At 40.5% G+C, this 27757-nt stretch overlaps 1 protein-coding gene across 9 annotated transcripts in view; it reads left to right on the top strand.

The window, feature by feature from the left end:
- The window catches only part of MRE11 (MRE11 homolog, double strand break repair nuclease), a 63332-nt gene extending 42655 nt beyond the window's left edge, over positions 1–20677 (top strand). For all 9 annotated transcript variants that reach the window (XM_043504163.1, XM_038386391.2, XM_043504162.1 and 6 more), the window contains 6 exons: positions 2493–2715; positions 4192–4275; positions 8454–8512; positions 13781–13848; positions 14705–14783; positions 18921–20677. In XM_043504163.1, coding sequence (XP_043360098.1) covers positions 2493–2715; positions 4192–4275; positions 8454–8512; positions 13781–13848; positions 14705–14783; positions 18921–18974 — 567 coding nt within the window. In that variant the 3' untranslated portion in view covers positions 18975–20677. The remainder of the gene's footprint in view (positions 1–2492; positions 2716–4191; positions 4276–8453; positions 8513–13780; positions 13849–14704; positions 14784–18920) is intronic.
- Positions 20678–27757: the final 7080 nt, after the last annotated feature.

The raw sequence follows: 27757 nt of genomic DNA, 5'->3' as shown, positions 1-27757 counted from the left end.
CTCTTGGCTCCTCTGTGCAACCTGCTCTATATCTTTAGAGCTTTGTGCCCCTAGTCACAGCATGCTTCTGGTTTAAAACTCAAACAAAAAACATTCTGAATCTGGATGTCCGGTTTACAGTTCTCTTTAGATTACAAATAACAAATTTTGTTGTTTTTTCCTACATTATGTGTTACTACAGTTTATTTTAAAAAGGTAAAAATCCCAGATTATATCGCTGTTCATCTTGGTGAAAACAAACTGTTTCATTGTAGAAGACACAAGAACGGGTCAGTAAATTGCAGAATAACTAAGCAACTATCAAAAAATTATGCAAATCTTAAAGACATTCAAACAGAAATATCCACTTTGCTATGTATAATTTGCTTAAGTGCTTACTCTCTTCCTGGTACATAATTGTGGGACATAATCCCATGCATAAAACCTATATTAAGACTCCTAATAAGTGAAGTCACAGAATCTATTAAATTGATCTTTATGTAAGTGGTTTTGCAATTACTGTGGATTTTTTTGTTTGACAAAAGGATATCAAGTTTCTGTTCTGTCTTTTGGCAGCAGCCTAGTGCTGTATATCTAGGAAGACGTATTGAAGCATTGAATGTATTTAAAAGTCCAGAGTGAAGTATTTAATAGTCCATTTATGCAGGGTATATTTATGGGACACAGAGCACAAAATAAATGGTCTAACTGAAGCCACTGCCCAGTCATCCATATGACTGGTATCATTTGGGAGACAGCTCTACCAAAAAAAACAACCTCGGATCCATAAGATTTAGACAAGCAATTTCAAATTTCCAACCCAAAGTTAGCAGTGCCTGAGCAATCCCAGAAGCAGTGAATTAATGTCCCTATTGATAAACTGCATTTCAGGCAGATGTCTGAATCTAATGTTCATAGTGTTTGTAGTCGGGTTGGTCCCAGAATATGAATAATTTAAAAAAAGAATGAGTAGATTTCCTGTTTTGTTTTGTTTTTTCTTCCAGTATGTGGGAGCATGTAATGGATTTGGGTTGGTTTTTTCTGAGGTGGTCCATTCTGGAGTATGGGAGATGAAGGAGAGAGTTCCTCAATTTTTCTTCAGTCCTTCTGCAAAGCTGTTCAGAATCTAACGTCCATTTATCTATAAGAAGGAAAATGTCTACTTGAGCAATGTATATTCGGGTTCACCACCATAGAATTAGATGTGATTGGCAATCTCTGGGCTTGTCAAAATCAGCACTTAGTTTTCAGCAAGCTGGGGTGTAAATCTCCACACTAGGCTGTCATGTGCTAAAAGTTCCCTCATATGTGCTTTGATCTATCCTGCTTTGAAACAGGAGTAAAAGGCACTAAAAGTTTCCTCGTGCAAGGCAGTAGGGTCCACACAGATACTTAGTGTGTGGCAGGCTAGTGTGGGGTAGATTTATACCCCAGCTTGCCATGAACTAAAGTTTTTGGGTAGACAAGTCCTTTCGATAAGCAGTGCTGAAGTCTAGCTGTAAAGGTGTGTTTCAGGTTAGTGAGGTGAAAATTACAAATATTACCTAGTCAGGAGGCCCTTTTACCTCATATGGTTCAAATTTATAGTGTAGATGGGAAGTTAGCTATGTTCTTATGCCCTGGACTGTCTCTGGATCAAATTTTCAAAACTGCCTAAATGACTTAGGCTCCTAAGTCCCAATGAAAGTCAGTAAGGGACTTAAAGTCCCTTAATTATAACAACAACAATAATAGCACCTATGTCCTCTGTATGGTTAAACTATGATTTAAGTTCATGTCTAAACTACAAATGGGAATATGGACCAGGGGATCACTGTGCAGACAGGGGCTTGTGGAAATCTAGAAATGCCAAATTCACTTCCAGCCTGGTTCTTCTCATTTAATGACTTCAGTGGATTTACTTTGGTGTAAGTGAAAACAGAATAGATCCCTTAACCTTTTTTTAAAAAGAAATAAATGTTAATAGTCCACTCATTCATAAATCCCATTAATCTTTATACCAGATGGCAGTTTCCTTTCTTTGTATCTTTACTTCACATCTCCTCCAAACTGTTTTCTCTCTCATTTGTTTTTTAAATCACAGTCCTTGGGTTGTAGAAACTGCTCAGTTGTTCAGATACTTTCCTCCCTTTTCTTTTATTAAGTCTTAATGACCCATCTTTCATAAGCAGTTTTTGCTAATTTAATGGAAGAATATGTATGTTGCCTCCTGGAGAAAGCTGTTTTCTCTGTTGTAGGTTGGCTGACTTGTTAGTCCATTTCACAATTTGTTGTAACAGTAGTTTTTTCAAACTTCTTTGAATGGGAGTGAAGCATTTTGTAAACAATCTTGACTTCGTGTACAAATTGGAACTGCATCAAAATGACTAGAAAAGAGAGATCTATTTTCTGACTGACTTACATTACCATTGAAGTTGGCCCTAAATCTGAGTTCTTATAAACACGTCACCACTCTGATTTCATCCTTGTGCATTTTACTATTAATATTAAATATTCCGTATAATTTCTTTCAGGCTATGACCAGGGCTAGAGCTCACAGATCTCATGAGGCTGCTCTTGCCTCTGACTCTAGTGATGATGATCTTATGGATATTGGAATGTCAGAACAAAAAAACGATGATTCAGATGCTGGCACCTCTGCATCATTCAGCAGAGGAAGAGGTCGAGGAAGGGGTCAGGCAAGAGGTGGAAGAGGGCAAATCTCAACATCAAGAGGAGCCTCTCGAAGGGGAAGAGGTCCATAGTTTCTTACATTCTTTGTATTGCAATGATTAGCAGTTTTCCCTTGTAAAAAAAAAAAAAAAAAAAAAAAGCCTTTTTTGTAATGCTCCCATGAAATGCCCTATTGGCTTGTTGTTTAATTAGGTTTCCGATGTAATATTCTTTTTATTGCCAGTGTTTTTGGCACCAGTTGCTCCAGTAACTTGCCACCTTACAAAGATTAAGTTGAAATATTCAGGTTTTGACGAGTTAAAAATACCGTGCTCCTATGCTGCAGTAGTTATAGCAGTTTCTTGGGGAAGCCCTATGAAGAGAGATGCATGTCTATTCTTTTGTATTAAAATTAGGCAATACCTCTGCTGGCTGGTGTTTGTATTATGATAGCTTCCAACATAGACTAGGTGCTGTCCATGTTCAGAAGGTAGTCTCTTCTCCCAAGGGCTTGTAAAACCAGTAGACCTTCTCAAGGCTTAGAAAACTTGTCTTAATCAGGGAAGTGGGAGGACTATTTTTTTTTTTTTTAAACCAAAAATATCAAACCACCTCCTGGTCTGGTTGTAATTGATTGTGCCCTTTAATGAGTTACACTCCTTGTTGTTAACGCCTTTAATACATTTTTTTTCTTTTTAAAGTATCCAATTCTGCAGCTGGATCAGCTAGCCAAGACTCCCACTGACTTCAGTGGGCTCAGCATGTTTGACAGCAAGATCAAGGCCTATGAATTCAAATAAAAAGTGGTCACTTCAAAAATAAATTGGTTATGGAAACCACTAATGAGAAAATGTGCCCAATGTACTGTCAAGAAAGGGAATAAGTTTTTGCCATGGGGTAGCCACTATGTCAAAAGCTAAATCATGTTCTCATTTTTATCCACTTTCTAGTCAGAAAAATTTGAATTGTGATAAAGATGAGTGTTTTTTATTAAATTTCTTAGTCGGCCCTCAAATATTCTTGTTGATTATTGGTATCAATCACTGCAATGTTTTGTATGTGTTCTGTAGGCTCTTCCTTATAAACCATCAAAGAAATGAAAATGGGCTGTAAATATTACTGAATTGGTATTCCACTGAAAAAAAGCAGTGTAGCTGGGGATAGCATTGATGTGGCTCAAGCTAGCCACCCGAGTACATACACAGAGTTTCTGGGGAGGGGTTGTACTCAGGCGACTAGCCCAAGCCTCCACCAATGCTATCCCCACAGTACAAACCCACCCAGACACCCTGGGTATGTATTCAGGTAGCTAGCCTGAGCTGCCAGCTCTGCTATCGCTAACTACACTGATCTTTTCTGCAATCTAGTTCTAGAGCTAGTGAGTGTCTGTCTATCTGATCTGGAAAGCACTTTCCTTGCTACAGTGTAGACGTACCCTTAGATATGGATCTTTTGATGCTTGTTTTTTAGAATTTCATAATTAACAGAAAAAATGCAGAGGGCTAAATATTGATTTTTTTTCAAAAGAAAATGTTGTGTGTATGTGTGTTATCCTTACAGGAAACAGTATCCAAGAACAGTCTAATAGCAGTAGAAGTTACAAGCCTGTGTCTACTCCTACCAAGAATATGTCTATCATAGATGGTATGTTCAGAATAGTGTGTTGTTTTCACATGCCCTCTAAAATTGCTATCACTTTGCAGAATGCCATAATGAAATTAAGAAGTTTATGATGCTACCTTTATTTCCAGTAGATAAAATTCAGCTATCACATGGAGAAAAGGAGTACTTGAGGCACCTTAGAGACTAACAAATTTATTTGAGCATAAGCTTTCGTGAGGTACAGCTCACTTCGTCAGATGCATTTGGTGGAAAATACAGAGGGAAGATTTATATACACACACAGAGAACATGAAACAATGGGTTTTATCATACACACTGTAAGGAGAGGTTTCAGAGTAGTAGCCGTGTTAGTCTGTATTCGCAAAAAGAAAAGGAGTACTTGTGGCACCTTAGAGACTAATAAATTTGAACAAGTTTGAACAAACTGGATACAATTAACTTAGGCTTGAATAGAGACTGGGAATGGATTAGTCATTACACAAAGTAAAACTATTTCCCCATGTTATTTCTCCCCCCCACCCCACCCCCCACTGTTCCTCAGATGTTCTTGTTAACTGCTGGAAATAGCCTACTTTGCTTGTCACCATGAAAGGTTTTCCTTCCTGGCCCCTCCCCCCCCCCCGCTGCTGGTGATGGCTCATCTTAAGTGATTACTCTCCTTACAGTGTGTATGATAAAACCCATTGTTTCATGTTCTCTGTGTGTGTATATAAATCTCCCCTCTGTATTTTCCACCAAATGCATCCGATGAAGTGAGCTGTCACTCATGAAAGCTTATGCTCAAATAAATTTGTTAGTCTCTAAGGTGCCACAAGTACTCCTTTTCTTTTTGCGAATACAGACTAACACGGCTGCTACTCTGAAACCTATCACATGGAGCTTAGTTTTGCTGTTATTAAGTAGGGAGGTGAACTGTTAGTGAGGTTTAGTCCAGCTAACTTCTTTTCCTGCCCCATCTCTTACCTATCGTTTTAAGAAGATTAATTAATGGAGTTAATTGGTCTGCCTCTCTCTACTTTATCAATTGATGAGTTCAGGTTGTTTCAAGAACTTCCCCCTTCAGATGCAAAATGCATCCAGAAGAGTGTCTTTGTCGAATCCTCCCAAACTGTGTGACCCAAACTGATTGGCTAGTTCTGGATTTGTGATGAAGCCTTCTCTTAGAGAAGGGGACAAGGCTGGCATGGAGTGAGAGGTGTCTATTCAGGTCATGGTGGGTGAAACAAAATACTGAGAGAGAGTGAGCATGACACAAGTAATTTAGGAATCCAAAGGATGCAATTGCCACTAGGACCAGTGAGTGCAAATAAGTAACACAGTTAGGCACTAACAGTAAGCAACAACTTCTGCAACATAAGAATTTTTTGTAGAGATCATGACAGATAAAATGCTATGTTTAGAGACCTTGGGCTGGATCCTGCTCTCTGTTACATTAATATAAATCTGGAGTAACTCGATAAAGAAAATAGTGAACTTAGATTTACGTAGTGTCATTCAGATCATCATTGGCACCCTTAGAAAAGAAGTGCTATAAAACGCATTTTTCAGTTGCAGTTTTAAAAATTTTCTGTCTCGGGATCTCTGAAATTATTACACTGGGTTAGTAATCTTCAAAATCTCATCATTAAAAAGTTTGGGTTCCTGTAAAAAGACCAATTTACAATTGCAGACTGGCTGGCTTTTTTATGCAGATGTTAGTTTTTAAAGTAATCTTTTAAAATACATTAGCGCCTGTCCTTATAAAAGTTTGATGCACAACCTCTGCATCTTGGAAGTATATTGGATTTCTATTGAATTTTTTTACATTATTTTCAGTTTTCCCTTGTGCCTCCTCTCTTGTGCTCACTTTATTATAAGTATTCAGTTGGAGTATATCATGTGGAACAGAAAAATTAATACCAGACATTCTGACATATTATTATTATTATTAGTTATTTATTATTATTACCTTCGTGCACATGAATGCAAATGAACCACTGTAGTCTCCAAGATTACCACTTTCAAAGTCTCTCTTAATTCAAGGATGTTTAACTCGATGATATCTGAAGATTAGCTGTGAAAAGAAGTGGCTGATAATTCATTAAAATATCTTTTGTCTCATCTGCATCACTGCCCAAGTAAAGGCTAGTTTCATTGTTTGAGAATCATTCAGAAATGAACTGGATTTTATAGGATCAGTTTAGCACAAAGTGAACCTATTCATTTTATTTGAAATTACTACTGATTTCCATTTTAAATTTAAAACAGGACCACAGCACAAGTGGGTTTTTTTATGAAGTCCTTTAGAATTTAATAACAGTTGTTCCCCCAGTCCTGCAAGCTGATCCATAGGGCTGGGTCCTAATATCTTCACAGAGTCCTAATGAAGTCAGTGGGGCTCTCAATTATCATGGGCTTGCATGAGTGCATCACACTGTAGGATCAAGGTCTAGATTTCTTCTGAATCGCTATCACAACTTATGCATGTTTGAGTAATTTAGTCTAAAACTAATATTTTTAGGAAGTATTTTTTTAAAAACTCCTATTTTGCAGACATATTAGACTACTTTCCATTGGCCAGGCAGTACATGCTGAAAATCTTTTAATAAACATCTAAATTTCTTGTGAAAGTTATACATGCTCTTGGGTAAAAAACATGACTGATTTTTTTGAAGTTGGTCATGTCAAAAATGGAAAATTTTAATTCTTCCCAGACTTGAAGTGCTGAAAATGTCTCTCTTGAACTAACTGTATGACAGTGATAGAAAACTCTAACTTTTAGTAACAAGATGTTTTCATGTCTGTCTGTTTTTTACTTTAGATAATTGGAACACCTTCAGAGGTCTGGCTCTGAGGTGGTCAAATTAAATAGTTAAATTAGAAATATAGTAGGAGAGCCAGCTGATAATACAATGTCCTGCTGGCATGCATTGCTTAAGTACAGGCCATTTTAATTCTGGTGTATCTCGCTGTGGCAAATTGTTTTCCGGGAGCCACTGGAATACCAGGCCTTACTGGAGATTAGCTTATCAACATTGCACAGAAATTAAGAAACTTGCTTTTGCCACAGAGCCAAAGCGTTGTCAAAAACACAAATGACTTTTCTTGATAGAGCCAGTGTATTCAAATCCAGTTTAAAAGGCTGATTTGGGGCAACTTTTGAGAATTTATTTAGTGGATGCACTTAAAGACAGTAGTTTCTTAATTTGAAAACGAATCTGCCTATGAGTTGGGAATCCAAGCATGCACTTTGGCAAATAAGTTTTTCAGAACAAAGCATTATTAATGTAGCAGTGTTGAACCCCTTCAAAACCTGAGTACTATACCAGTGAGGCACTGCTCACAGATATCTGTAAAAGAACGCAGCAAGTTTTCTACTTGCAGTTTAAACAAGGCCAGGTTTATCATATCCCATGTAAAAGATAGCAAAGCAAATTCATTTGCAATTCAGTGAAAGTGACTAAGTCATTTGTTTTATGAGATAGTTTTTGCGTTTGTTTGATAAATAGAAGAAAGTTTCTCTTCTTTACTGAAAAGATTAGGAAATCAACATTTTTCTCGCAATTAACACATCACAGTATCCGAGATACTGCAGGTCTTGCCTATTCTAAGTACTGTATAGGAAGACACTGCAGCATCTGTTTATCTAGGTTCTTTCCATGTGAGCACCTTGCTCTCTCAGATACCACATTGGGTGGGGCAGAGGGAAACAAATGATTATTTCAGTTTTGTTGACGTGTGCTACAAGAATTAGAATAAAACTCTTGATTACTGAAAACGTGACTTAAAATAAAGCAAAAATATATTAACTAGAAAAATTGGGCTTCTCAAATTGTAATGTTAATATTAAGTGATATGAACTAAATGTTAATTTAGTTTGTATTTGTGAATGTTTTATCTAACCAGTAGGATTATACTTTCCCCAGATAGAATAGGAAGCTTCTGATAACGTTAGGGAATTAATTCCTATGGGTTTTGCCTCCACTCACTATCTTGGGAAAAGCACAACGCTATTTTATCTGGAATGTTGTAGGAGAAATCATAAAAAGTAAACTATAGTATGTCTATGTACCATGCCTTTTTAGTCATACATTGTAGTAAAATACATATCAGTCAAAATGTGAAGGTAAGACCATTGTGTGATAAGATGTGATCAGATAATGAATTGTGGTTATTTCAAATGCCTTCCATATGATATGTTCTCATCTGTTTTATTTTAGCCTTTAAATCTGCCCGACAACAGCCCTCTCGGAATTCATCTGCTAAGAATTACTCAGAGGTGAGAAGCTATTTTGCATATGTGTACAGTTGTAATACAACTGTGTTGCGTATAGCACTCTGAGGCCGTGTCTACATTACAAACTTACGTCATCTCAAGTTACATCGGCATACAGCCCCTGCAGTTAGTACGTCACTTGTGTGCATGCTTACTTGGCTCCTTGTGTCAGCGGTGCACATACCGACCAGGAGTGCTTGTATCGATGCAGAATGCAGTGTACCATGGGTAGGTATCCCACTGTGCAACTTAGCAGTGCACTGTCTTCTAGGAAGTTTTGGCAATGCATGATGGACCTGAAACAAGTCACGCAAGGGCAACTGGGAGCATGGGGCCAACTTCCTAGTTTGTAACTGTCTCCATCCCCTAATGTCCTCTGTATCCCACAAACGCGTGCGGCCTTTCTCGTTGTCTGCCATCTCCGACAGAAGCATGGAGCCTGCGAGATCTGTGCTGTTGTCATGAGCACTGCAAGTAGGATGCACGATCGTACAGTATCTGCAGAGCTGCAAGGAATGAGACTATTTCTTGGAGGACAGATTGCTGTGGAACATAGTGAGAGCCAGTTCCATGTTGTTGGTGGCTTTCACGGAGCAGCTACAGATGGTAGAGCACTGCTTCCGGGCAAAAGAAACAAGCACTGACTGGTGGGATTGCATCGTAATGCAGGCTTGGGATGATAAGCAGTGGCTGCAGAACTTTCAGATGTGCAAGGCCATATTCCTGGATCTGTGTGCTGAGCTCTCCTCAGCCCTCCATCACAGGAACACCAAAATAAGAGCTGCACTGATAGTGGAGAAATGAGTTGTGATCACACTGGAAACTTGCAATTTGCTACCAGTCAGTCAAGATTCAGTTTGGAGTCAGGAAACCCACTGCTGGGGCCATATTCATGGAAGTGTGCAGGGCCATTAATCACCCCCTGCTATGCAGGACTGTGACTCTCGGCAATGTGCAATACATAGTGGATGGATTTTCAGCAATGGGGGTTCCCGAACTATGCGGGGGTGAGAGATGGCACACAGGTCTCTATTTTGGCACCAGACCAACTTGCCACAGAGTACTTCAACAGAAAGGGGTACTTTTCTATGGTTATGCAAGCGCTGGTAGACCACTGGTGATGCTTCACCAACATCAATGTGGGCTAGTCAGAGAAAGGTACATGATGCTTGTATCTTTAAGAACACCAGACCGGAAACAGGGACTTTGTTTCCCAACTGAAAGATTATCACTGACAATGTTGAAATGCCAGAAGTGATCCTGGGCAACCCAGTTTACCCCTTGCTTCCCTGGCTCATGAAGCCACACGCTGGCCACCTCAGCAGCACCAAGGAACATTTCAACTACCATCTCAGCAGGTGCAGAATGACAGTTACGCGTGCATGTGCCGTTGGTCATTTGAAGGGATGCTGGCATTATTTACTCACAAGATTGGATCTCAGAGAGAAAAATATCCGAATGGTCACAGCTGCCCACTGTTTCCTGAATAATAATGTGATTCGGTTTCCACTGGAGCGGATGTGGAGTGGCTGTCTGCTAAATTTGAACAGCCAGATACAAGGGCTATTAAAAGAGCTCAACACAGAGCTATACGGCTCAAAGAGGCTTTGAAAGACCATTTTAATGGGTGAGCCAGAGTAGTGTGTGCTGTGTGTAGTGTGCGCTACCTGGTCTTTCTCTTTCATGGCCTGAAAGGAATTGTATGGTGACTGCTGTACATGTAGGGGTATAACATTGTCAGTGCACCTGTTAATTTTGTTTGTGAATGATCTTATAAGTTGTGTGACATTGAACAGTAATTGTTCACTTTCAAAACTGATGAGCACCAGTTAGCATATGTAGTGAACTAATAAAGATGAATTATGTTCCAAATAATAGAATTTTATTCTGTAACAAAATCAGTGAACCCCCCCTACCCCACCAGGCAATTTTAAAAACAAATACATTAAAAACTTAATCAAATTTAATAAATTAAGAGAACAGAACTTATGAGGGGAAAAGAATGTTCATATCCATTTCAGCTGCACATACAATGACCTGTGAGAGCCATGGTTAGTGTATGTGACGCTGTGTCTGTCTTTACTCTCCCCCAGGGTGGAGTGGTAGGGGTAGTGGAGCAACCCCTGATGCCATGTGGAATGTTGAAGGGGGAGGGGTAGGCAAGTCCCGATATTGAGCTCTCAGTGGGCTGCAGAGGGAGGTGAGCACAGGCTTGTTGAACCTGCAAGTCCACCAGAGTCTGCAGCATCTGTGCTTGCTGTCTGAGAAGCCCCGTTATGTCCTGGTGCATCTCCCTCTCCTTTTCCTGTGCCTCTCTCTTCTCCTCTCTATCCTTCTCTGGGCTGTCCACAGTGTTCACCCTTCAGACTCTCTGCTCTCAGTTCAGTGCAGCACTGGCTTGCAGGATCTCATTGAACATGTCATCCTGAATCCTCTTTCTCCCCCACCCCTTATCTGGCTAAAGTGTTCTGTGGGTATAGAGGGGGAAACCCTGAAAGCCGCAATGGTAGCAGCTGCAGATAAAACACACACAGTTATCGCATTGAATACACAGTGTATTCAATACGGAAGATGAAACATAAGATTCTGAACTCACTCCCCTTGCACTTCTAAAATTTTAAGCACTACATTCTCACTTCCGCTTGGGATTGCTTGTTCACAGCACCTGCCATGGTGAGCATAGCTTGCCAAGGGTCGGGGAAGTGCTGAGTTTCATGATTCTAGTAGTATAGGGCAATGGCACTGAATCCTGGCACTGTTTTCCATAGACAGTAGTGATTTTAGCTGATACCTCACTTCTGAGGGTAGCATAGACAGAGAGAGCACAGCTGCTGCAGGCATCCCGAAGCCACCTGGGCCGTATGCTGCTAGTCTTTGTACTGCAATGGTGCCTGCAGAAATTACTGCTGAGTGGTGTGGGAAAGTGTCTTACCGTGGAGGAAGAATTAAGGCAGCCATCCCTAGAAATCTTTTGGAAGAGGACTGGAGAGTGCCTCCATGAAAGTTTCATTGACATTTCTCTGGAGGATTCACAGGACACCCCTGTGTACATAAACAAACTGTTTTGCCTTCCCCCCCCAACTCTAAAGGGATAGCAACGCCCCCTCTGTTGGTCATACCATGACCTCTTCTAGCCCAAGAAAATTAAGGATAAGTCAAAAGATATGTCCTGCTATTTTTGGGGTGCATCCCTGTAATTTAAAATTAAACTACACACTTACCCGACGTTGCTTCCCCTTCATCAGGCTTGCCCGTGCTTGCTCGCTAGACTGTGGTGAAGTCAAAAACAGATTTTGGTTGGCTGCACAGTTGGATTCCCCCAGTTGCCTCTCCCCCATACTCTTCCTCCTGCTCTTATGACTCTGGCTTCTCAGACGTATCCACAGTGCTGGGAGGAGGGGGGATGCTTGAGTGTCCGCCAAGTATGGCATGTAGCTTTTTGTAAAAGCAGCAGGTCTATTGTTGGTCTCCCTGGCCTTCTGGTACGCTTGCTGGAGCTCCTTGGCTTTCATGCAGTACTGCTGCTGGTCCCTGTCGGTTCTCTTCTGCATCCACCAAGCAATCTGCTCGTAGATGTCAATGTTTCTGCAAACATTGGAAGCACTGGTAGCCTCTTCTCCCCACAGGCCCAGGAGATCTAATGTCTCCTGTCCACTTTAGGCTGGAGTGTGTCTGTAGCATGTAGCTGGTATGGGCAGCTGCACTCAACAATGGAGAGCTAGTAGGTTTGTTCACCAAGCCAGGCAGTGAGGAAAAGGAATTTCAAAAATTCATAAAAAGAAAAGGAGTACTTGTGGCACCTTAGAGACTAACAAATTTATTAGAGCATAAGCTTTCGTGAGCTACAGCTCACTTCATCGGATGCATTTGGTGGAAAAAACAGAGGAGAGATTTATATACACACACACACAGAGAACATGAAACAATGGGTTTATCATACACACTGTAAGGAGAGTGATCACTTAAGATAAGCCATCACCCACAGCAGGGGGGGGAAAGGAGGAAAACCTTCCATGGTGACAAGCAGGTAGGCTAATTCCAGCAGTTAACAAGAATATCAGAGGAACGGTGGGGGGGAGAAATACCATGGGGAAATAGTTTTACTTTGTGTAATGACTCATCCATTCCCAGTCTCTATTCAAGCCTAAGTTAATTGTATCCAGTTTGCAAATTAATTCCAATTCAGCAGTCTCTACCTACCTGCTTGTCACCATGGAAGGTTTTCCTCCTTTCCCCCCCCCTGCTGTGGGTGATGGCTTATCTTAAGTGATCACTCTCCTTACAGTGTGTATGATAAACCCATTGTTTCATGTTCTCTGTGTGTGTGTATATAAATCTCTCCTCTGTTTTTTCCACCAAATGCATCCGATGAAGTGAGCTGTAGCTCACGAAAGCTTATGCTCTAATAAATTTGTTAGTCTCTAAGGTGCCACAAGTACTCCTTTTCTTTTTGCGAAAACAGACTAACACGGCTGCTACTCTGAAACCTGTCAAAAATTCATGGGGCTTCAAAGGGGAATCAGGGCTTCTGGCCTCCATAACCCCTGGGCAGCAGAGTTCACAGTGGTGACCAGAGTGGTCAATGTGGGGCATTGTGGGACAGCTGCTGCAGGAAGTTGGTTGACATAAATAACCCAGTGTCTAAATTGATCTAAGTACATTGACCGTGACACTCCGCCACTTGGGGAGGTGGTATTAAGTTGGCGTAATGAAGCACTTGCATCAGTAGGAGCCAAACTTAAGCATAGACGCATAGAAAGCTACGTCGACCTGTGTAGTGTAGATCAGCCCTGATTAACTGCCCTTTTCAAAATAAAGGCAAAATATACTAATTAAGGCCAAAATTTATTTCTTTACTACACCATGTATAGCCAATGTGTGAGATCCATGGAAGGCCAGCAGGACAAATATTGTGACTGAACTGATTTGAGAAGTTGAAAAGAAAATGGATCAATTTGCAAGTCAATAATTTGGACAACTTAATAACAGTTATAAGCCTAGAGAGAGTCTCAGTCCCAGTCTGCCAGTCACTTTGCAGACTATACAATCCAAGCCAGTAAAGCACTTAAGCACATGGTTATGGTTAAGGATGTGAGTAGTCCCTATGAAGTTTTTTTGTTTTATCCAGATTAAATTGTTCGATGTGTAGACACTCCAGAAAACACTAAACAAAGAGCGAAATAACTAGTGCACTGTAGCTGTCACTACATGTTGCATCCCAAAAGAGTACGTAATGTACTACCTTCTGTAAAGTATTATTGTTTTTTCCAGGACATTATAGATGATGACTCTGATGTGGAAGAAGTTTCTTTTACTGCTGCTTCCAAAGTTACTCAAAGGTTGGTACAGTTATTTCAAAATGGCCAAAGAGCCATTTGAGGATCTGTAAGCCCCTCTGGAGTAGTATACATAAGTTGGACTGAAGCACTATATTCCTTTGATTGTCAATAAAGAGTTACATTAGCTGAAACTCACTTTTAAAAAGTCATAATTTAATATATAATTAAAAATTTTCTCAACTGTTTTAAATAGAAAAATTAGCTTCTATGATGTAAGAGCATTTCCTAGTGGTTGAGAGAGGTTCCCCCCCCCACCCCTCTTTTTTTTCTTTTGAGACATTCAGCAACTAGTATTGGAAAATGTAGTTGAAGGGCTTGACTTGAAAGTGCATGTTGCCATGATGAGAACAGACCATGTATATATTTTACCATTTTTTAAAGTATATATTAATTACTAGCCAGATTTTCAGAAGTATTCAGTTCCCCCACAATATGCTCACATATAGGCATCTGGCTAGACTTTTTAAAAAGGCCTTGGTACACAGCAGCTCCTGTTGTTTTCATTGAGAGTTGCTAAATACTTTTTAAAATCTGGTCCCTTTCTTTAGGGATCCACCTGGGAGTGTATCTCTTCTGGAAATATAACCCCCATTGCTAACAACCAACAGACAACTGATTGCCACGTAAAGAACATCACTTCTTAATTCCTTCACTAAAACTTTATTTGTTACATGTTTTCTGAACTGACATTCACTTAACAGTAACCTGAGAACACCATGACCTGGATTAACAGGCTAATAGGATTTACAAATATTTTTATTTAGGTTTGGTCTGACCAAACAGAAAACTTAGAATGTCTGGTTCTGGTGCCATGCTCTGTGATGATGATGAAGTGTTTCCTGTTGTAACCCTTAAGGTTGCCAAGCACGTCTACATCCAGCAAAAGGAGCTCACAAAGCCAAATAAGTAGAGGGGTTGACTTTGAATCAGATGAGGTACAGTATGGTCTTCTCTTGTCATAATTCTCACAACTTCATATTATCACTTTGCAAAATATTAAACTGATTAAAGATATATCATCATTTCAAAAAGGGAGGGGCACAAATGAGGGAGCTAGTTAAACAGAAATTTAAAGGAAAAGTTACAAGGGTAAAATGCTTGCAAACTGCATGGAAACTAGTTAAAGATACATAATAAAGGCTCAAACTAAATGTATGCCACAAATAAAAATAAAAAAATCACCATGACTAAACAACAGAATAAAAAACATGGGTAGAAGCAAAAAGGCAGCCTTTAAAAATTCATAAGTCATATCCTGCAGAAATGGATCTGGGGGGTATAGTGGTTCACAGTCTAAATATGAGTTAACAATATATCACCATTGCAAAAAAAGCAAACATCATTCTGGGATGTAGCAGTAGGAGTGTGATAAGCAAAGCACATGAAGTACTTCTTCCACTCTACTCCACACTGATAAGGCCTCAGCTGTGGTATTGTGTCCAGTTCTGGGTGCCACATTTCAGGAAAGATGTGGACAAATTGGAGAAAGTCCAGAGAAGAGCAACAAAAACGATTAAAGGTCTACAAAACATGACCTATAAGGGAAGATTGAAAAAATTGAGTTTGTTTAGTCTGGAGAAGAGAAGACTGAGAGGGAACTCGATAAGTTTTCAAATACATAAAATGTTATTACAAGGAACCTCTTACATAACCTCTGAGAATAGGGCAAGAATAGAGCAAGAAGAAATGGGATTAACCTGCAGCTAGAGAGATTTAGGTTGGACATTAGGAAAACCTTCCTAACTGTCAAGGTAGTTAAGCACTAGAACAAATTGCCTAGGGAGGTTGTGGAATCTCCATTACTGGAGATATTTAAGAACAGGTTAGACAAACACCTGTCAGGAATTGTCTAGTTATTACTGAGTTGTGCCTTAAGTGCAGGGGACTGGACTAGATATCCTATTGAGATCTCTTCCAGTCCTACACTTATGATTCTATGAAATATGAAATTGCACAGCTACTAACTGGGGTATGTAATCTATCACTTAAAACAACCTCTGTGTCAGAAGGCTGGAGAATAGCTAATATAATGGTGATTTAAAAAAAAAAAAAAAAGGCTTACTGGTTTATAATTGCTGAGATTGCCTTTGCAGCCTTACTTCAGAACCAGGCAAACTGGTTGAGACTATGGTAAAGAACAAAATTATTAGATTCATAAATAAACATGATATGGTGGTGAAGAGTCAAGATGGCTTTTGTAAAGAGAAATCATGGCTCACCAATTTGTTAGAATTCTTTGAGGTTGTCAACAAGCATGTGGACAAAAGTGTTCCAATGGATATAGTGTATTTGGACTTTCAGAAAGCCTCTGACAAGATGCTTCACCAAAGGCCCTTAAACAAAGTAAGCAATCAAGATGGAGGCTCCTCTCCTAGATCAGTAACTGGTTAAAAGATAGGAAACAAAGAGTAGGAATAAATAGTCAGTCTTCACATTGGAGAGAGATTAATAGTGCCCTCCCGCCCCCTGCAAGAATCTGAACTGGGACCTGCACTCCAACATATTCATAAATGATCTGGAAAAAGTGGTGAGCAGTGAGGTCGCAAAATTTACAAACAACGCAAAACTACTCAAGATAGTTAAGTCCAAAACTGACAGTGAAGAGTTACAAAGGGATCTCACTAAACTGAGTAGCTTGGCAACAAAATAGTGTGTTAAGTGTAGAGTGTACTGCACATTGGAAAAAATGATCCCAACTATATATTACAAAATGATGGTATCTAAATGAGCTGTTACCACTCAAGAAAGAAATCTTGGAGTCCTTGTGGATAGTTGTCTGAAAACATCTGTGCAGCAGCAATCAAAAAAGCTTACAGAACATTAGGAACCATTAGGAAAGGAATAGTAATATGACAGAAAATATCATAATGCCACTATATAAATCCAGGTACAGCTGCCCTTCAAATACTATGTGCAGTTCTGGTCACCCCATCTAAAAAAAAAAAGTTAGAATTGGAAAAAGTACAGAGAAGGGCAACAAAATTATTAAGGGTGTAGAGCAGCATTTATTTGAGGAGAGATTGAAAAGACTAGGACCATTCAGCTTAGAAGAGAGATGACTAAATGGGGATATGAAAGAGGTTTATAAAATCATGAATGGTGTAAAGAAAGGGAATAAAGAAGTATTTACCCCTTCACATAACTCACGAACCATGGGTCATCCAATGAAATTAATAGGACACAGATTTAAAAGAAACAAAAGGAAGTACTTCTTCACACAACCTGTCTACCTGTTCTTTTTGTCATAGAATGTTGTGAAGGCCAAAAGTATAATCGTATTAAAGAAAAAATGAGATCCATCAATGGCTATTAGCCAAGATGATCAGGGACACCACCCCATACTCCATGTTTACCTAAACCTCCAACTGCCAGAAGCTGAGGCTGAAAAAGGGATAAGTCACTTAAAATTGAGCTTTTCTTTTCATTCCCTCCAAAGCATGTTACACTGGTCACTTTCAGGAGGCAGGATACTGGTCTGGATGAACCATTGGTCTGACCCAGTATGACTGTTCTGTTGTTCTAACTAATATTTATAAGGATTCCTTTACGCTTGTTTCTAATAGCACTGTACTGCATTGTATATTTAAATCAATAAAACTAATAGTTGCCGTTTACTCAGTAAGGACAAGAAAACCAAGTTGTCACTTTCACTCTTCTTGTCCTTATGCACAAGAAAAAATGGGGGTATTTTTGGGTTCCCAGCCCCTCATGATAATGTTTGAACTACTACAACCACTCCCCTGTCCGCATCCAATGTTGTAAGTACATGGCTGTTCCTTATGTTGTGGTACTACAAGATGGGTTAACTCTGTGTTGTTGCAGTATGTCTAATGGGTTTATGCTGCTATGCATCACTGTAGTGTATGAACACCTGATTCTGTTGTGTTTTCCAGAGCTCTCTGACTGTAAGATGCTTAATACAAAAGAAATGTAAATAAGCGAATACGGTGTAATGATGTTTAGCTAACAAAATGCAAATATAGTAAAAATGAATTCTAGATACCATACTACTTGCTTTTCAAATTCTTAGTATTCTGTGGATCTAAAATATTTTTATCTTTTGTTTAAATTATTGTACATCTTTGTGAGCATTTCAAAATAAGGCTGCAGAAATTGTCCCTATTCAGGACAACATTTAAGCATGTTTTTTTCCTGAATCAAAACCAGCATAACTACAGCATGAATTAGATGTTTCCAACATACCCAAGCAAAAGAAACTTTACTTTTGCATTTAAAAAGTTTTTGGAAATGAATGGGATAGAGCTCCCTATCTCCACTGCTGTTACAAATTATGAAAAATATATAAGAAAGGGTAAAAATTAATTTTTACCATGTGTGTTTAAAAATTGAAAGCTGAACTTCATATTACTAAGGAGGCAGTGTTTTTACAGGACCAGTCCTTTACCTGCTAAGACCAGTCCTCTAATCCAATAATAATAATACCTAGATCATATATAGAACTTTTCCTCAACAGATGCCAAAGTGCTTCACACTTCATTCTCAATGTCCCATTAGGTTTTATTTATATTGAACTAACTCTATGGACATCTAACTTACAGAGATGCATAGGATTTGACAAACCATATTGGACTGTTGGTTCATTGAGTCTGGTATCCTAACTGGCAATGGCCAATATCTGACATCCAGAGGAAATGTTAACCACCCTTTCCGTCTCTTTTCTTCAGACCCTGTCCTCCCTCCAGCTCCTGATACACATAGTTGTGCAGTGCTATATGATGAGGGGGGGACAAATTCTTCCCTGACCTCTGCAGATATACTGTATCTATGTTCTCTTTCACAGAAATCAGGATTTAGTTTATGGATGCTGTGTGTGTGTGTGCGCCTGATTACTGCTCTCTTTATGATGTTGTATTTATAGTTTCTATCAATAAATAATCTCCTCCTTCATATTGAAAATAATAGAACAAGAACAAAGAAACTAACAGAAACAGGCAGAGTGGAAAATATGGAGTAAGATGGCAGGCCTTCTGAGTTAGCCAACTCTTATGTTAATTCTGCCTTTTTAATTCAAAATGCCTTGATAGCTTTTAAAATGAATTTTTACATTGCAGGATGAATATGACCCTTTCAAGAGTACTGCTGCTTCAAGAAGAAAGCACAGATGATTCTGGATTCATTATATAAAATCACACTGCAGAAATGCCCAGGTCTTGTGATGGAATCAAAAAACAATATGCAAGGTTTTAGATAGTGTTTTACTCTAAACTATTTTTTGCCTTAATGTTTCAATTCTTTTGTGAAAGATTAACTCTCAGTGGTACTGTGTATGCAAGATAACTTGACGTATATGTTGAGTTACCAGTGCCTACTAGTAAAAACTTTGGGAAATATTCTGTAGGAAAAATTCTTCCTTCTGTAAAACTTCTAAAAGGTTGTGTTCATCTCTGGGCTGTATATACAAGAATTCTTCCTTCTATAAAATTTTCTCATTGGGCTTTACATTTTATAGAGGAATAAATTAAAGCAATATGCATGCATGGATGGATACAGTTAACTTATTTTTCAGGCCTAATGAACATTACATTTATCTGCAGTTTGCTATGGTTAGCAGAAAAATTCAAGGACCAAAAGATGCAACTTTCAATATTAAAACTATTAATTCCTGGAAAGGGTCTCCTGTTACTGTCTTATAAAATGTCAGAAATGTACAGAAGCGACATTCTGCTCTGCAATTCTAGAAAATGGCTTTAGGTTAAGTTGGTCTGCATATTTCTATCACTCAAGTGAGACTTGTAGGATAGAACCTTGCAGCTGTGCAAGTAAAACTCTCGGAAGTTGGCATGAGTCTTACCTGCATAAAAAATATGGAATTGGGCTAGTAATGGATGAGACACTGCCTCTGTATATTTGTGCAAATGACACATTTCATGTATTTTTTTTTTATTTTCAGAATTCCCACTGAAACTGCATTAATTCAGTAATGCATTCAATAATGCTTAAATGATTTGTTTCCAAAGTGAGCACAGAAAAACATGATCAAAATAGGAATTAAAGCAGTTGCTATTTTAAAAAGTCATTATTTCTCCACACTTGCTGCTTGGTGCTAACTGAGAACCACAGCTATACCCTTCAGTAATTTCATCCTGAGAGCTAGGACAATTTGGGGCTTAACTACAAGACCTCTCAGTGGGCTATGTGGCCCATTTGGTCTCCCTGACTGACTGCCTCTGGGATGTTGAAGAAGCACTACACTACATACAACAGTTGGGTGGGAAAGTGCAGAAGCATGAACTATTCCTGGAGCGAGATGGAATTTGGCAGTTGTATGGCCATGGTTCTGGCCTATCTTGGCCGCCCCTGGGTCTGCATTCACTTCTGCCGTTGTGAACTCAAATGAGCCATAGAGGCCCTGAGAACTCTGTTGAAGTTGTCAGATCCGGGACTTGTCCCTCAAGGTATTAAATAATTGGTGGTAATTTTTAAAGCAGATATTCCCTGATGGTAATCAGAACATCGCTTGTTCTGGCATTTGCAATGGCCTGACTCTTCTACTGCCTCTTCGCACCAAGGCCTATTATTGATACTTGTCTAAGAAAGACTAGCTGCTGTAAGCTTCTCTCTAAAGGGGGGAACTATTTGTTGTGCTAAGACAAAATATGTCAGACTGCCATTCGATCTCCATAGTAGAATAAAAAAGTTACCTTTATGTTGTTCCTATGATAAAAACCCCATATAAATGTATGTGGAACAATGGAGTAGTAAGTTGTATGGTCCTGGGTAGTTGCATTGAATCTGAAGGATTTAAATGTACACAATCATAGCGTTTTTTTATATGTTGCTAGTTAAATAAAATTGTGTACTGAAAATATATTAACAGCCCTAATTGTTTAAAAAAAAATCTCATCATAGTGTGTGTTTGAGGGGAAACTTTTTAAATGTTCCAGTCACACGGGTGTCAAGAAGCCAATCCTGCATTTCTTTTTAGTATTTTGTCCATTTTCCATGTGAAATCAAATGTTTTCCAGGTTTTTCCATATATTCCTTACATGGTCTCCTATTTAGTGCGCGATTTTAGAGTATAGTTTGTTGCCCAGTTCTCAAATATCACTATAAAAATCAAAGGTATTACATTTGTTACACCATAAAGAGAGGTAAAATAACATCCTTATGATAAAGACATAACTAGCTTTTATTAAATATTACTTCTAGACTATTAATGTGAGGGGGTACAGTGTGGGCTCTTAGGCCTAGTATATAATAGAACAACTCATAGAATTGGATGCGGACCTCGAGAGGTCATCTAGTCCACCGTCCCCTGCACTCAGGCAGGACTAAGTATTATCTAGAACCAGCCCTGACACGTGTTGTCCAACCGCTCTTAGAAATCCCCAATGATGGATATTCCACAACCTCCCTAGGCAATTTATTCCAGTGCTTAACCACTCTGACAGTTAGGAAGTTTTTCCTAATGTCCAAACCTAGACCATTGCTTTTTGTCCTATCGTCAGAGGTTAAGAAGAACAGTTGTTCTCCCTCCTCCTTGTAACAACCTCTTATGTACTTGAAAACTGTTAACATGTCTCCTCTCAGTCTTTTCTTCTCCAGACTAAACAAACCCAATTTTTTCAATCTTCCCTCATAGGTCATGTTTTGTAGACCTTTAATCATTTTTGTTGCTCTTCACTGGACTTTCTCCCAATTTTTCCACATCTTTCCTGAAATGTGGTGCCCAGAACTGGACATAATACTCCAGTTGAGGCCTAATCAGCGGGGAGTAGAGCGGAAGAATTACTTCTCGTGTCTTGCTTACAATATTCCTGCTAGTACATCCCAGAAAGATGTTTGCATTTTTTGCAACAGTGTTACACCATTGACTCATATTTAGCTTGTGATCCACTATGACCCCCAGATCCCTTGTTTACAGCCACTGCCATGTGTCGATTGTGTCTCCTTCCTCCATTCCTGCTGCCTTGCCGAATGTGAGGCTACGTTAACAACAAAGGCTGTTTGACGAGGGGTCAGACGAGTGTTAGTTCATCATTTAGTAGCAAGGCATTCCCTGGGAAATGTCCGGCCCTCTGACTCCACCTCCTCAACCAAGCTTCACAATCATCATTGCTGTATACAGTATTAAATTGTTTGTTTAAAACGTGTGTGTGTGTATTAAAAAGTCTTTTGTCTGGCGAAAAACATTTCCCTGGAACCTAACCCCTCTTATTTACATGAATTTTTATGGGGAAATTGGATTCACTTAACATCGTTTCGCTTAAAGTAGCATTTTTCAGGAACATAACTACAACATTAAGCGAGAAGTTACTGTACTTCAGTTAAGGTCTAATCTTGTGATCCACTGTGACCCCCAGATTCCTTTCTGCAGTCATTTTCCATTTTGTATGTGTGCAGCTGATTCTTCCTTCCTAAGTGGAGTACTTTATATTTGTCCTTATTGAATTTCATCCTATTTATTTCAGACCATTTCTCCAGTTTGTTCAGATCATTTTGAATTTTAGTCCTATTCTCTAAAGCACTTTCAACCCCTCGTAGCCTGGTATTGTCCGCAAACTTTATAAGTGTACACTTGGTCATTAACTAAATTATTGATAAGATACTGAACAGAACCGAAACCCAGAACTGATCCTTGTGGGACCCACTTGGTATGCCCTTCCAGCTTGACTGTGAACTCCTGACAGCTGCTCTCTGGGAATGGTTTTCCAACCAGTTATGCCCCCACCTTATAGTAGCTCCTCTGTTGTATTTCCCTCATCCACCTCTTCTTCCTGGTTAGATGGTCTCTTTTTTACCCCTTTTATCATTGCCCAGAGACTTTCAACAAGTCTGTCTCCTATTTACAGCTGAACCTCAGACTAAGTCTATACATTTTTAATATATAAGGCAACATGTCCTCCCTTTTCCCCCCACCTATCCTTCCTGAGCAAGCTGTACCCTTCTATAGCAATATTCCAGTCATGCGTATTATCCCACCAACTCTCTGTGATGCTATGTCATAGTTGCATTTATTAACTAGCATTTCAAGTTCTTCCTGCTTATTCCCCATACTTTTCGCATTTGTATACAGACATCTAAGATACAGATTTGATTTCCCTTCTATGTTCCTTCTTGTCTCTCCCTTATCCCTGCAATAATGGCCCATACTCCCCCCCAAATTCTGACCCTTCTCCCAGGTCTCCGTGTTTTTGACTTACCTGTGGACTTCTGTCACCTGTCCCAATAAATCCGTCCTCAGTAGGTTAGCCAGTCTATATCCAAATACGCTCTTCCCCTTCCTCGATAGATGGACCCCATCTCTGCATAGCAGTTCTTCCTGGAACAACACCCCACGATCAAGGCAGCCGAAGCCCTCCTGGCTGAATAAATAGTTCAAATCCTTTAAAAGTTGGGTGTCATGCTCTGCCAGGATCTTTCCAGATACAATCAAGTCATCAAGGTAAATGAACACTTCAGTGAAGTTCATGTCTTTTATAACTGGCTTCATTAAGACTGTAGCTGTATCCAGGGATACTGTGGGTCATACTTTCAAATGGGTAGAAACTGTAAAGCTCTTCTCCTTTTTAATTAAACTCGAGGGGGTGTGCAGGTGAGAAGAAACAGGGATTGTGAGCTGTGGAACGTGGTGGGGTATGAGAGAAGCCAGCATGCATGTGCAGGGGAATGTGGAGATGGGAAGCATGCGGGGATGGCGGATGTGCAGATGAATGGGAAGGCAGGAAGGAAACTGAGCTACTTCCCCCTAAAATTGCCTATTTAACAACACTTACGGCATTTTTAGAACACAGAACACATCCCTGAGCCTGCAACATCAGTCCTTTTAGTATATATTAAAATAAAGGTGTGTACCAATTGTAGAAGGCAGCTCTTCTCTTTCCTGAGCTGCCATAACTGTCATCTTACGATCTCAGAATTCCCCATCTATCCTGCAATCACAGAAAATTGTCATGCATATCCAAGTATGACTCCTTACCTGATGGTCTGCTTAGGCCACAGAACTGATGCCACTATCCTCCCTGACTATCGCAGTAAAAGAAACCATCGTATTGTCCAGTAGCACATTGAGCCACATGGAAGAGCACTTGCCAATATTCTGCCTATTGATCTCCTGAGCCACCTTATATTAGACCTTAAGACTCTTGATGTTTTCCTGACTCTGCCAGATCAAGGGGCATCTGGCTTGTTCGGGGTTAAAGTAGAAAACTGAGTCACAACTCCACCCAATTTAGGCTTAATCAATTTTTGCCTTTATTATACAATTTCAGACAGAATTATTGTCACTTATAATACCTGAACATGCATTTGAGCCAGATAACAGCAGACAAGATGGAATTGATAGGGGCCCAAGTTACCGCATTCCAAGGCACTGGGAACTCCTTCCATGATTTTCATTGTCTCCTCTGATTTCCAGGTCTGGTCCTTCACTCCCATCCTTCAGTTTCCCAAAGTAATGCACACTGGAAAACATAATTCCAACTATACATATAAAATGATGGGATCTAAATTAGCTGTTACCAGTGAAGAAAGAGATCTTGGAATCTTTGTGGATAGTTTTCTGAAAACATCCATTCAATGTCTAGTGGCAATCAAAAAAGCGAACAGAATGTTGGGAATTGTTAAGAAAGGGATAGATAATAAGACAGATAATATATTCTCTATATAAATCCATGGTATGCCCACATCTTGAATACTGTGTGCAGATGTGGTCGACCCATATCAAAAAAGATATTTTGGAATTGGAAAAGGTTCAGAAAAAGGCAACGAAAATGATTAGGGGTATGGAAGGGCTGCCATATTAGGAGAGATTAATAGGACTGGGACTTTTCAGCTTGCAAAAGAGTCAACTAAGAGGGGATATGCTAGAGGTCTAGAAAATCATGACTGGTGTGAAGAAAGTAAAGAAGGAAGTGTTATTTACTCCTCCCATAATGCAAGAACTAGGGGTCACTAAATGAAATTAATAGGCAGCAGATTTAAAACAAACAAAAGGAAGTATTTTTTCACACAGTGCACAGTCTACCTGTGGAACTCCTTCCCAGAGGATGTTGTGAAGGCCAAGACTATAACAGGATTCAAAAAAGAACTAGGTAAATTCATGGAGGATAGGTCCATCAATGGCTGTTAGGATGAACAGGGATGGTGGCCCTAGCCTCTGGCCTGGTCTACACTATGAGTTTATGTCGGATTTAGCAGCATTAAATCCGAATTAACCCTGCACCCGTCCACACAACAAAGCCATTTTTTCGACATAAAGGGCTCTTAAATCGATTTTTGTACTCCTCCCTAAAAAGGAGATTAGCGCTGAAATTGACATCGTCGTTTCGAATTAGGGTTAGTGTGGACGCAATTCGAAGGTATTGGCCTCCAGGAGCTATCCCACAGTGCGCCATTGTGACCGCTCTGGACAGCATTCTGAACTCAAATGCACTGGCCGGGTGTACAGGAAAAGCCCCAGGAACTTTTGAATCTCATTTCCTGTTTGGCCAGGCAAGCTCATCAGCATAGGTGACCATGCAGTCCCAGAATTGAAAAAGAGCTTCAGCATGGACTGAATGGGAGGTACTGGATCTGATCGCTGTATGGGGAGATGAATCCGTGCTATCAGAACTACGTTCCAAAAGACGAAATGCCAAAACATTTCAAAAAATCTCCGAGGCCATGAGAGACAGAGGCTACATCAGGACGCAACACAGTGCCACATGAAACTTAAGGAGCTCAGACAAGCGTACCAGAAAACCAAAGAATCAAACGGACGATCCGGGACAGAGCCCCAGACATGCCACTTCTACACTGAGCTGCATGCAATTCTAGGGGGGGCCTCCCCCAGTACCCCATCCCTGACCGTGGACTTGGAGGATGGGATACTCTCCGCCATGGCTGAGGATTTTGCAGATGGGGAAGATGAGGAGGAGGAAGACGAGCTTGGGGAGAGCACACAGCACACTGTTCTCCCTGACAGCCAGGATCTTTTTATCACCCTGACTGAAATACCCTCCCAACCCAATGAAGCCGGAGAAAGGACCTCTGGTGAGTATACCTTTTAAAATATAATACATGTTATAAAAGCAAGCTTTTTTAATGATTAAGTAGCCGTGAGGACTTGGAATGCATTCGTGGCCAGTACTGCTACTGGAAAAGTCTGTTACCGTATCTGGGGATGGAGCGGAAAGCTTCCAGGGACATCTCCGTGAAGCTCTCCTGGAGGTACTCTAAAAGCCTTTGCAGAAGGTTTCTGGGGAGAGCAGCCTTATTCCGTCCTCCATGGTAGGACACTTTACCACACCATGCTAGTAGCAAGTAATCTGGTATCATTGCATGACAAAGCCTGGCAGCGTATGGTCCCGGTGTTTGCTGGCATTCAAGCAACATCCGTTCTTTCTCTCTCTGTGTTATCCTCAGGAGAGTGATATCGTTCATGGTAATCTGGTTGAAATAGGGGAATTTAATTAAGGGGACATTCAGAGGTGGCTGTTCCTACCGGGCTGTTTGCCTGTTGCTGAAAAGAAATCCTCCCCGCAGTTAGCCACGCGGTGGGAGGGGGGGCCATTGGCGCTGAGCTGTTCGCGTTTGGCTAGCAGGGATCTTCCTTGATACCAGCCATGCGGTGGGGAGAGGGGAAAAGCGATCATCCCAAAGAATTGGATGGGGGGAGCGGGTTAGTTTGGCTGCTGCACGTTAACAGGAAAACTGCAGCAGTAAATGGCCAGCTAAACCGGCTTTGCTTGTTATGGGAAAGGACGGCGCTGCTGTTATGAAGGTTGCAGAAGCTGAAAGACTATGGCTTACCATGGCCGCCTGCAAGCCAAATTCTGTTGCCCGGCCCTTCGTGTATGATCTCTAACACCAAAGCCACAGGCACTCAATATAAGATGCAAAATGCGACCTTGTACCAAAATCTCATGTGCTATGTAATGTGAATAGTGTTGTTCACTGTGAAAGAGTATAGTCATTGTTCTGCAAAATGTATCTTTTTAAATACTTCACTCCCTTTTTTTCCTCCAGCAGCTGCAAATGTTTCAAGCCTCCCTCCTCCATTCCAGAGGCTATCTCAAATAAGGCAGCGAAAAAAACGCACGTGTTATGACGTGTTCTCTGAGCTCATGCAGTCGTACGGCGTTGACAGAGCTGTGTGGAGGGATACAACAGCAAAGTACAGGACGGTGGCCAATGAACGTGAGGAGAGGTGGCAGCAGGAAGATCAGAGGAGGCATGAGGAAATGCTGGGGATACTGCAGGATCAAACGGACATGCTCCGGCGTCTGGTGGAGGTTCATGAACGACAGCAGGATCACAGACTGCCGCTGCAGGCCCTGCTTAACCACCGTCCCTCCTCCCCAAATTCCATAGCCTCCTCACCCAGACACCCAAGAACACAGGGTGGGAGGCTCCGGGCACCCAACCACTCCACCGCAGTGGACAGCCCAAGCAACAGAAGGCTGGTATTCAACAAGTTTTAAAGTGGCCTTTTCCTTCCCTCCTACCCTCCTCCCACACCCCACCCGGGCTACCTTGTGAGTTATTTCCCTATTTTTATAATCAATAACGAATACATGTTTTTTAAATGATAGTGACTTTATTTCCTTTGCAAGCAAGCTGTGATCGAAGGCTGGAGGGTGGGTGGCTTACAGGGAATTAGAGTCAACCAAGGGGGCGGGTTTTCGTCAAGGAGAAACAAACAGAAGTGTCACACAGTACCCTGGCCAGTCATGAAACTGGTTTTCAAAGCTTCTCTGATGCACAGCACTTCCTGCTGTGCTCTTCTAACCGCCCTGGTGTCTGGCTGTGTGTATTCAGCGGCCAGGCGATTTGCATCAATCTCCCACCCCGCCTTAATGTCTTCCCCCTTATTCTCACAAAGATTGTGGAGCAAACAACAAACAGCAATAACAATGGGAATATTGGTTTTGCTGAGGTCTGAGCGAGTCAGTAAACTGCACCAGCG

Source organism: Dermochelys coriacea, chromosome 1, assembly GCF_009764565.3.
Source record: "Dermochelys coriacea isolate rDerCor1 chromosome 1, rDerCor1.pri.v4, whole genome shotgun sequence".
NCBI lineage: Eukaryota > Metazoa > Chordata > Testudines > Dermochelyidae > Dermochelys > Dermochelys coriacea.
The sequence above is the reverse complement of the archived record's forward strand: the minus strand, read 5'-3'. Positions and strand labels throughout refer to the sequence as shown.